The 12,257-nt window shown below is 46.7% G+C and overlaps 1 protein-coding gene across 2 annotated transcripts in view; it reads left to right on the forward strand.

Moving 5' to 3' along the window:
* Window positions 1–12,257, forward strand: part of DNAH10 (dynein axonemal heavy chain 10) — a 2,445,728-nt gene that overhangs the window by 1,630,301 nt on the left and 803,170 nt on the right. For both annotated transcript variants that reach the window (XM_078667623.1, XM_078667624.1), the window contains one exon: window positions 6,443–6,610. In XM_078667623.1, the coding sequence (XP_078523749.1) occupies window positions 6,443–6,610 (168 nt within the window). The remainder of the gene's footprint in view (window positions 1–6,442; window positions 6,611–12,257) is intronic.

Consider the following 12,257-nt stretch of genomic DNA (forward strand, 5'->3'; position numbering starts at 1 on the left):
TTAGATTATACAATCCTGTGTAATCAGTAACTTTACTTCCCAGTAACCAGCCTTCAAAAGCCTTAGTGGCACAATCTACAAAGTCAGCCCAATCTTGGGACTGAATTTTCTGGGTGTCTCTGAACAGCAACCTGTACTGTTCAGTGGTTAAGCCAAACCCATCAATCAGTGTATTCTTCAAGACTTGGTAATTGTTAGCATCCTCAGCTCTAGTAGTGAGGAGCTTATCTCTACCTTTACCTTCAAAGGAGAGCCACAAAATAGCTGCCCACTGACTCTGGGGGATGCACTGGACAGTGCAGGCCCTCTCCAAAGCATCCATCCATTTGTGGATGTCATCCCCTTGTTTAAAGGGGGCACTATTTTACTCAGGTGTCTAGTATCAAAACTCCTGTCTTTATCCTTAGGGATATTGCTGCCACCAGTGGGGACTACCCCACTTAACTGTTGCTCTCTAGCAAAGGCAAGCTTCTCCTTGGCAAGGGCAAGTTCTTCCCTCTGAATCCTCAGATTAGCCTGTTTCATCCTTGCTTCATGTTCTCTTCTCTGAGGGGAAGTCAGTCTCCTCTGGGGAGAGATCATTCTCCTCTGAGCAGAGGCATGAGAGTGCACAGACCTATTGGAGTCCCTAGAATGAGACCTATCTCTTCTAACTACAAAGTTAGGCCTGCTTAGGGTCAGTACTGGGGGTCCCCCAGATCCTTCCCTATGTAGGTCTACGTTGGCCCTAGTAAGCCTGACTAGCTCAGGACCATTGTCTGCCTCATCCCCAGAGACTTCCTCTTCCTCCTCCTCCTCCTCCTCTTCTACATCTTCGGTTTCAGGGAGGTTGGAGTCTGGGTCACCACGAGTACCTTCTAAGGGGGGCATGCTCCCATCTGTCTGAGGAGCTTTTCTAGCATCATAAGTCTCTAAGAGACCTAACAGAAAAGTAGTGGTAGGGTTAGAACCCTGTTTTAGGTTCCTGGAGGTACACAGTTGTCTCATCTCCTGGAAGCTAAGGCCTGCATATCTGGAAGTGACCTGTGGAGGGTCAACAGCCACAAGGGGAGTCTCTGAAGACTCTCCTTGGGTAGACATGCTTCTAGTGTGGTGTAAGTGATGTACCTACCTACACTATGGGTTTACCTACTGATCCCTTGCTAAGATTTGTAGTCAGGGTGTGCTAAGCCCTGTTACACTACAACAGCTGGTTCAGTAGAACTCAGAGTATTCTAAGTTAAGTTATATGTACCTGGGTACTTATGTGATCTTTCAATTGATATTCTTAGGATACGTGCGAGGTAAAACAACAGCAAGCTCAAATCCCAACCGCTGCACACCAATGTGAGAAGTTGGCCTGATATATAGTGCTCACTATTCTAGTGATCACTGTGTATCATACCAAACAACCCTTATTGATGATTGGTTGTAAGTCAACCTTTCAGACCAGCTATCCTAGTAGCATGGACACGAGCAGTCTTCAGGCTAAACTCTAGAGGGCGTGTTAAGCCAGCTGTTTTACCATCACATATACCCCTTGAACACCAAGTGAAAGGACACCACACAAGTTGTTATGAAAATAAAGGATATTTATTTATAACAAGACTACCCTGAACTCTTTATGAGTCAGGGAGCTAAGTACAATACAAAACTCTTACAAAAATACTTTAAGTTGCACAATTTACACAAATGCCCGAGGGGCACGAAAAACCATATACACTAAAAGTGGAATGCGAAATGCTAGCAGGTAAGTAACAAGATCCAGAGGCTTCAGGATCGCTAGGACTACACTACTGAACCTTAAGATTACGAGCAGGAGGTCTAGGGAGTTCGGGTGCAGAGTGTGCACTCTCACGCCGGATGCGGGAAGAAGTCTATGGATGCTAGCGTTTCTTAAGTTACTGTTTCCGGACGAATCCGACTAGATAGACTAAAAACGACAAAGGATCAGGACACTTGGATAGTGAACCTGTGCTGGAGTACCGAAATACTCAAGTTACCTAGCCCAGGGGCCGCGGCTGCATAGGGTTCAAAAGACGTCGGGAATCCTCGTTGGAGTCTATGGAGCCTGAAAGAAGAAGTTGCTGGCAGGCGACCAGTGAAGATGTTCGGTGTGATCCAAGGCTGGATCAGTGAAGGAGACGACCTGAAAGCAGAGGGGACTCAGTTCTTAATCACTAGCCAGTGATTATGTGGGCACCAGGATGGCACCGGATGAAGTCACCTCGACCAGGTGAGTGGGCGACGCTGGACTCTGCAGTCACACGGGCTAGGAGGCATTGTCGGCGTCCAGGCTGGAGGTGCGAGCTGTCCCACGAGGCTGTCGGCTGTCGGCGATGCTGGACTCAGGATCTGAGCAACAAACCATGGCAAAGTCAAGCCCACGCGGTGGAGTCAAGATGGCGTCTGGAGTGGACCAGGAGGGTCCGGGGTGCTCCTCTCTTGGAAGGGAGCAAGGGCCAGTCTGGAGCAACCAGACCAGCGGTGAAATCGTCGTGGTACGTCGTCAAGAGGGTCACTAGCCAACGGGCAAGTGACCGGACAACGTGGCAAGCAGCAAAGAAGCAGAAGGGCCCCACGCAGATCTCGTGGATGCTGGGAGACTGGACTTCGGTGCTGGAGCTGCTTAGGGTTAGGGCTTCTCCAACCCTAGTGCACTTACTCGATGGTCTCTCGGGGGGCCTTGCTGGAGAAGCGTTGTGCAGGTCTTGAAGATGGCTGGTCCCACGGGTCTCGTCACACCCACGAATCTCAGCTGGGCTGGATGATGTAGGTAGAGGTCAGAGATGGCAGGGAATCCGGGTCTCGTCGAGCTGGGCAGTCTTGATCCGGAGGATGGACTTACAGCAAACCGCAAGAGCTTCGATGGTGCCTGCTGGTGCAGGGTGGCTACTCCTTAGCCACAAGGGAGAGTCTTCAGAAGAGTCAAGAGTTCCTTTCGTGGAAAGTAGTTTCAAGATTCAGAATCATCTAATTTGGGAAGGGGGCCTGCTCCTACCTTTATCCTAAGAAAAGGGGCTGGCACGCGACTAAGTCCTGCCCTATGGGTGGGATTAGGAGGGGGTGGTTACACCCCTCTCCTTTGTCCGGTCTCTCCCCAGCTCAGGGGCTGGTGTGCCCCAGGAACTGGTTTGAGCCGGCATATGCACAGTGAGCACCGGGGTGCCACTTGCAGTCACCTTCCTTTCAGCCCTGCCTACCTGGGATACACAAAATCCTGTCTGGGATGGTGCTAGCACCGCCCCTGACAGGAAACCCTTTGTCCAGGCCTCCGTTGCTGGAAGGACTCCCAGCAGCAGGAGGGCAGACTTGTGTCTCGGTGGCAGCATCCATTTTGTGGAGCTGAGGCTATGTCTGACTTTAACCGGGGTTCACAGTTACATACATGTCGTGTCCCTCTAGAAGGGTGGAATGCTAACCCCGTCGCCAGAATTGGCGAGGGGTTAGTATTCCAATTCGTATGACACCTTACTCGACATGTTTTGATAATGGTATACCAAAGTTAGCATTTAACCGCGAGGATTATAATGCACTTAAGAGTATATGGTATAGCGTTATCATGGAACAGCTATTTGGACTTGGTTCCGCAAGCTGCAAACGGGCTCAGCTCATGCCAGAGCACCATCTCACATAATTCCAAGCACTCTGCCTTCAGGATTGATAAGGCCTGCCATAGGAGTGACTGATAGGAATATATGTGTCCATTTTAGGGTTAGATATAGGAATACTATATCTAAAGCAAAGGGTGTTTACACCACCTTGCCCCAGCTGTCGTGCAGCCAGTTGTGTCTGTTTGGGTGGCCAGCCAGGGGTGGCATAATACATGCTTCAGCCCCTGGTAGGCCCTGGGTACACCTATGCCCTGGATACCTAAGGTATGCTGTACAGGGACTGATAAGGTGGCCCAGTACCAATTGGTAAGATGCACCTAAGGTACATGGTTGTAATTTAGAGAGAGAACAGCTAGGCTGTGGGTCTGATTAGCAGGCCCACAGCCAGGGAAAGTCGTAAATCAGTGAAGCAAAAAGCAAAAATCTGGGGTGGCCATGGGATTGCAGACCCCACTCTCCTACACTGCTCAATTGTAATATACTGCAGTTTACTTCTGGCATCATTATGCGTACTATCAGAACCAGCAGCTAAGGTGAAAAGTCGGTCACACAGCATAACTACAGTTCCAGTTTAAACAACTAAAATGAAGTTTTTCTTCTTCCATCAATTTTTTCGTAAATGGAGAGTGAGCAGCAGAAAGGAGATTTTTATTGCCATATATTTCGTTTTCAGGAAAGACAGAATCTCTCCGCATGTTACTGCACATTTAGAGCTACAGCAGCTTTTAAAATGACAGTAAACTTATTCCAATATCTTTTTGTAACAAATTACCAACTATTTTTAGTACGTCTAATTTCGTACTAAAGATTCTGCTTTTATTCTTCATGTCTACTACGACCGTACTAACTTTCATATGAAAAACAAGATACCAAAGTTTTAAGCAGTTTGTGGGCTGGGTGATGGTGTGACCATGTATTTTTTAGTAATAAAATACCTTCTGCTGAATGCTAAAAGGATACTACAAGTACCTCGGAATTCCATGGCTCTATAAATGAACCCTGCCTTCGCCTCCTTCCTCTGTGTGCTCACAGAAATCTTTAGTGACTAACAATATAGCAAGAGGTACTTTATCCCTTATATATTAACTTATGACAGTGGTGTTGCTGTCCTATTTTCTTATTACAGGTGAGTAGTGATGTTAGAACTAGACTCTAATATGAAAATCAGACATCTTTTATACAGTTAACGGTTCCTCCTATGTGTTATATATAGCATAAAGTACTCCCTACAAGTGGCAAGAACACGTTCCTTAACCCTGATTTGCCAAAACACACAGATTATCAATTTAAGAAAGATTACCCTTTATTAAGGTGTGTTTTTTCTGCTATGAGTCTGCCTTTGAGGCAGGAAAGAAAAGTTGAACCTAAACACAGTATGCAGCTCCAGATACAAATTCCATGATATATTGTTTAAGCAACCATAATGCTGCAGGGAGCACAGTTTACAAGAAGTGTGGTAAAGGCTATCGAACTTATTGCTTTGGGATCTCAAATCGCAGGTGCAAATTGTGCACCCACTAATTACCGCTACAGCGGGTAGCAGTAAGTAGTAGATTCCTAGTTTCTTTCTCCTCCAGAATGGGTAATAACATGCAATTTGCACATATTATCACATAATAAGGGGGCATGGAAACCGGAAACGCAGGCAGTTTTGGCACCAAGAAATCTGAGAGTACCACATGTTGGATTTTGGTTAAATTCTGATTCTATAGTGGAAGTGGATGTTTCCGTGTTATAAATGTAGGGTTAAGTGTGGAGGCCTAGGAGAGGCAGAGCAAGGATTGTGGCAACTGGCAATGTGGAAAACGCCCACTAAGTTGTAACTGTGTCATTCATAAACATTCCAAGGGGCTTTTCAGGAGTTGAAGAGGATTTCTCTACATGGAAGCACAGTTTATCCCCGGAAAAAACTTCGTTTTGGGTTTGCACATTAACCCTAAACCAAAACCATTCGATTTTCCGCACTGGGAAAATCATTCAGTTAGAGTTAGGCATGTACTTTGAAATCTACAATTTTCATGGACTTTCCTATGAGGAACGGTTGTGTTTTTGACTCGCCAAAAATAATTATATTAATATAATTCGTAGGTGTGAGCTCATATCTTGTAATCCTCATTACTCAGAGTCTTGGCTTCCTCATCACAGTCCTCACGTGCAGGCTGAGTTCTGGGCTAGAAAAGAAGAAATTCACTTTGCCATCAACTTTATTAACTTCCGCCCCATGTCACATATTTAACTTCCTGGTGGCTTTGAACACATCCTGCAGGTACCAACCACGAGATAGTGGCAGTTAAAGGATGACGAGTATTTGCAACTGTGAAGATGGAGTCAGGCCTTGGAGTAATGATGATAACTGGTAATTAATTGGGACATTATTCCCTCACTTGCCTCCCTTGTCACACCCCTTATGCGAGAGAGGATGTAAAAACAGTCACCAAGGACTCCCTCAGGAACTAAGCACACAGAGCAACAGAATCATCTGTACTATGACGTCATTAGAAAGCCACACTCTCTGTGGTGGACATCACGCTGTTAGCCAAACAAACCACAAATGACAACACTTAGCTGAACGGAGGCGTGAAGCAAAGACTAGAGTCTGAAACAGAACCACAAGGAGGGACAGTTTGGGAAAGAAAAGCAACCAGTGTTGGGGAGACATAAATTGCTTGTCTGTAGTACTTCTGCGAAACACAAAATCCTTTCATCTATGAAAGATTAACCACATTTCTGTAAGCTTTGTTTTTTCATTAATGACTGGTGGGACATGAGAGGAGAACACTCAGTCGGGCATGTGTGTTGGTTTCTTCTTGGTCTTGTCTATTTTACTGTAATGCCTTCTGTAATTCAAGGTTCAAGATCACCTACGGCGCTTGATAGACGATAATTTTAAGGATGATCTGGAGTATGCTGTGCGGGATCCCATTCTTTTTGGAGACTACAGAACTGCCCTGCGTGAGGGCGAGCCCCGGGTGTACGAAGATATCCAGGACTATGAAGCTGCTAAGGCTCTCTTTCAGGTACACAATATTCTTTCACATCCTAAATAGATTTTTTATGTGAGGAATGTAAGAGAAATGTTAACATCACTGGTATCAACACATGCTTAGAAACAAAACGTTGACATCTTTCTTTCAAGAACCTTTCAGTCTTGTAGTAAGATTTGATGCCAGCTTTCCTCTGAATTGACAGATCCCCAAAATAACTACAATTGCCTTTGCCAACCTCAAAGTACTAAAGAAAATTCCTCCTGTCTAACATACCATCATTATTGTTATAGTAAAGATTGAGCAGGGTTACTACAGTGGGCTTCTTTCTGACTAATTTAAGCATCCACAGTTTTGCATAGTACAAAATCATGTTACTTGCTTGTCCTCATAAAGCACCCCCAACTTCGCATTCAGTTGGCACGGCTAAGGTATGGAACTCCCTTCCTTTAGAGATTAAAAATAGTAACTCCCTGATGTTGTTCAGAAGTCGGTTGAAAACCTGGCTGTTCAGAAACTAATAGGTTTATACAAAATAAAATTAGTTGGTATTTTAGCTTCTAGGCTGTTTTAGCACCAAGATGCCTTTGGACATACGCTGTGCTCTATAAAATGTAAAATCAATCAGCTACGCATTGAATCCAGTCTGTGGCGTAAAATAAGGTAAAGATGTCACTGCAAGCCTATGTGTCTTGTTATCAAAGCAATCAGTAGCCTTCTCCCTGCATACCTGCAAAAACATGGATTTTCTACTGTGCAACTTGTGAGCTTCAGACGAATACAGTCATTGACTCATTCAAACTCAACACATATGAGAGTCGTGGCCTGGCGGCAGACAAGATGGCCATGTGAGCGCTCTGCTCTGTGCACGGCCACTTGACGGGAAAAGATCCTGTGTATCAGCCCCCCCTCGGAGTTCCACCGGATGGGGGGGGCTACCCCAGATGCCATGGGGCCCTGAGATAAGTGGCAGAGCAGGCAGCCCACGAAGGGCCCGGGGGAAGCAGAGACCAGTGACATGACTGTGGAGAGGGCAGGGCAAGATGGTGGCTGCAGCAGCCAAATAGTGAGATGGACTAAGTGGCCCTGTATATGACTTTGGGAGTTGGCAGGCTTGTGCCTAGGTGGGTCCCGCTACAGCATCACCTGCTGGGGCGGATGTGACACCGGGGGCAGAAGGAGCGTGTGCAAGCAAGTGGGGGGGGGGACACTCGAGACCCTAAATGCCAGAGAAAGAGGGTAGGTGGACCCCTGGGCCATGGCGGCTTGGCTGTACCCTCGTGAGGTTATGGTGTTCGCTGCCTGCATGGTTCCAGTGGCAAGCCCGGGGTGTCTGTGTACCTGCAGGCCCACAGAGGGGGGACCCACCTGACCAGACAGACATTCCACAGTACCACAAGGGAAAGATAAGCGGCGGAACGTGCTCCTGGCTAGCAGAGACCGGAGGTAAGCAGAGGGTGCGCGTGCCTGTGGGGTGGTGGTGTTGACTGACTGGGGTGGGCCCCACCTTCTGCGGGGACAGAGGAGCCGGGTAGCCAGCTTGCCTGGGCCTGAGGAGGGGGGAGCCTAGGTGGGTGCACCTGACGTGGCCTCGTGTACGGCAGCCCGGCCCCAGTGATCACGGAGCAGCGACGAGATAGGTGGCGGGAGTCCCCTTCACCAACACCTCCTTAGCTAGGCAAGGAGAGCAACAACAGAGACTGGCCATACTTCAGAGGTGATGTGATCCAAGTTGCGGAAGATAGTCAAGAATCTGGGCAACCCCCACCCGATCCCCCAACACCCCTCTGGCGAAACAATGATGTTCACGGCCAGGGCCCTGTGGACATTGCCTGTGGACTGGAAACACACGCTGCAAAATACTGGCAGCTATGAGGCACAAAAGCGTCCCTGATCATATTTCTGAAGAAGGCGTTACAGGATGGTAATAGGCACCCAGCACTATTTCTGAGCGGGTGAGTACATTTCCTCACCTTCAATCCCAGTATCATCCAGTTAAAGGAAAATTGATTTTGAGTTGTTAAAAACTAATGAATGGGGCCCAAACAATATTAAAGGAATGACACACTGTGCCTTCTGCTAAGTGTCAGTCACCTGATCTGCCTTCAACTTCAGATCTGAGTAGGAAAGACCCTGAGTGTTCTTCACACTTTAAGACCCGTCCATTGCCTAGAAAACATACAAAAAGACTGATAGGAGAGCTGAATCCTGCTGCTACTAAAATCCCCGTAAAAAAATGTACAAAATAAACAATCAGAGCTGTGTCAATGGCAAAGAAGGTAGGCCACATGTCAACAATGACTTTGTTGATGGTGCATGTTGACAGGAGACTGAACAGATGTTCTCCCGATGATGACACCATCTGTTTCCACCGAGCTGGTATATACCTCATTAGTGATGCTAAAAACACCAGGGGAAATAAAATATCAGCCGGTGGTGCTCATCCCAGCCCCAATGACATCTAAGATTTTACTGCTGACCTGCTTATAGATATCAATAAGCTTTATCTACGTAGGCCTTTCAGTAGTCAATGATGGAACAAGTAGGGCACTCATCCACCCCTTCAAAGGCAGGTCACTTTGAAGAAAGAGGGCGGCATTCCAGTGCTGACAAAGAACCTCTCATTGGTTGTGCATAAACTTTTTCTACTATGACAACGTCTCTTTTACCAGCGGTGTTCCAAGTCAAATTTATGGCTATCTTGCCACTGAATTTAAAAAAAAAAAAAAAATTCTCTTCAGCCCTGATAGAGGCTCGTATGAGAGCCAGTAGTAATCAACGAGGATGGAGCAGTCGGCGTAAAGAAGAAGCTCAGGAGGAATGGGGAAGCATTTTTTTCAGTTCAGGTGAAGAAGAAGATGAACAGCTATTAAAAGCAGTAGCCCAAGACAGTTTCACATTAAAGACTTACCACAGCTAGAGTGCGAAGAAACCATCTGAGGATTTAAGCTTTGCGTGAAATATCAGTTTGTTAGGCCACAATCTCATCAGCTTTTACCTCAAATTGTGTAAGTGCCTGTAGAACTGCTTGCGTCTCAGCAGCAGATAATCTCGGCATATGCCACACATTATCCTCCACAAATGTCAAATACCCATCCTGTATACCGAGAGGCCAATATTTTACAAGGCTCTAGTTGTGGTCCACCTTTTGCTTCTACCAGGACTGATGGTGCAGTCACAGTGCTCAAACAGCAGCATAATACAGTGGAGCCGGACAAACAGAATTGATAGGATGCTTATGCACATAGGAGTAGGCTGTTTTCATAGCTTTGGATGAGGCAAGTCTGGAGTCCACTCTAGGGGGCTCGCCAGTGTATAATATTGAATGTTATCACATCTAGGTAGGATAGGCATCAAATAAATTCAGCTTACAGACTGCAGCAGTTTAAATTGTGCTTACCTAGATTTTAAAAAGAAGTGCAGGAGAACAAGCTGTTTTATTTCAATATTAGATCATGTATGGTAGGAAATACTTCAGCAAATGAAGAACTGTACTTTGTCTACAGTTAATATTGCATGACTGGAGAAGAAGTATAAAACTCTAAATGTATTACAAGTGTTAGACTTATCCCTTTCTCCAGGATCATCTACTAACTGTGTGCCTACACCATCCTGTATTCGGAACCAGTTTTTTTGGCTTTTAGGACTTTGCGCACTTTACAGCTGCTAACCAGTGCTAAAGTGTTTGTGCTCTCTCCATAAAACATGGTAGAATTGGGTTATACCCAATTGGCACATTTAATTTATTTATAAGCCCTTAGTAAAGTGTCACTACCTGTGCCCAGGGCTACTAGTTGGCCTGCAGCACTGATTGTGCCACCCACTTCAGTAGCCGTTTAAACATGTCTCCTGCAGCATTGGTCACCTGACTGAAGGTAGCTGAACGTTGGGCTTTGTGTATTCCTCCTTGACAGCCAGACACAATAGATGGCTTAGGTGTGGCTGGCTGGGGCCTCACAGCTAGGGTGGGAGAGCGGAGCTGGTCACAGTCCTACTTACACTTGCTTAGACTGTGCCTTCACACAAAGGACTGCATACCCCCCTGTAGTTAGTCTGGAGCCAGGTCTGAAGAGGTAGGAAACCTGTACATAACAAAGGGAAACCTCTAGAAGCTTCTCCCACTTTAAAGGAGGCGCCTGGTATAATTATTGGGCCTCAAGGAACATCTATTCAGTACACTTCCTGGCCTATGCAGACTCTGCCAGGAAAGAAGAACAGCTGGGCTGCTGAAAGGACTGCCATTCTGCCTGACTGCTGTTCTGCTGGACTACTGCCTTGCTGGACTACTGCCTTGCTGGACTGCTGCCTTAGTGGACTGCTGCCTTACTGGACTGCTGCCTTACTGGATTGCTGACCTGCTGCCCTCCTGCCTGAGTCAGAGGGATTGGGACCCATGACTCCCAAAGTAATTTCTGTTCAGAGACACAGAAACTTAACATGGTCCCAATCACCTGAACCAGTGCCCAGATCCAGCTGGAGCCAGCCCCTGACCCCTAAGTCGTGCCCCACATATCCTGGACCCTTGGTGTGGCCTCAGTGGACCTGAATTTGAGTTTTTGGACTCTTGGTGACAGCATACGTACCTATGGCGCCAAAATCCCGTCACTCGCACTGCCTGTCAGCACGATGTTCTGGCAACCTGACTCTTCACTCTATGCCATTTACCGCTCACAGGAAACTCCACCGCGAAGCTCTGGCCCAACCGTTCACAAAGACAACAGGCTCTTTGCACCACAGTGACAATGGTCCGAGACGCTTCCCTGCTCCTCGTGGGGCCTCTCCACCGCAAATGGGAGTCTTCGCACTGGACTGAGAAAATTTCTTTTCAGCTGGATTAACCTGGTCCCTGTATCCGATCCATGCTCCATCGTGGTCCGCCTGAACTTGCGACTTTCTCCTGGTCTCGCACAACCAGATAGTCATGATTGGCGCTTTGGGGTTATTGGCACTGGTGTGCTGACAGAATATTGAGTTGAAAATGTCGACCTACAGAAATATCAAGTCTTAAATATCGTGAGTCTGAATTATCGACAGCAAGAATAACGTGGTCAAGAATATCGATTTTAAGGTAAGTAATATTGGTTTTAAAAATATAGAAGTCATTCATATAGTTTGCAAAAATATAGTTGTTTAAAATATCGATTTTTAGGTATCGCTGAGTCAGCGTGCATGTGCTGCTGGGAGAGACATTTAGGAGCGGCTTTAAGAAGTGCTCCCAAAGCGGCGATCGGTTTGCCAGAACGCGCATAGGTGCGCGTGACGTGCACAGCACTTTTTCACGTCGAGTGCGCATACGCGCACCATTGGCTTCTCCACTCACGTTTTTTAAAAATACATTTTTGTACGCGTCACAACTCCCGGCCGGGTCACGCGGCCAATGCTTGTTACTAAAGTGCCCTTAAAATATATTTTTCTTAAATAAAAGTTTATGTTTAGCCTCACTTTATTGGCTGTGCTGCAGCTGAGCCAGTAAAGGGAGGGTGAGCAACAGGTCCTCAGAGGTGTTTGACATGTGTAACCCTCTTGTGCGATTAGCCTGCAGCCAACCTCATACATTGTGTGCCCCCTGCACACTCTGCATTCCTTGAAAGGCTCTCCTGCCCCCACTGCACTCGACTGCCCGACCCGCTTGTGTCTCCTATTAACCCCCCATGTCGCTTTGTTTTTTAACTAAATAATT

Source organism: Lissotriton helveticus, chromosome 11 (assembly GCF_964261635.1).
Source record: "Lissotriton helveticus chromosome 11, aLisHel1.1, whole genome shotgun sequence".
NCBI lineage: Eukaryota > Metazoa > Chordata > Amphibia > Caudata > Salamandridae > Lissotriton > Lissotriton helveticus.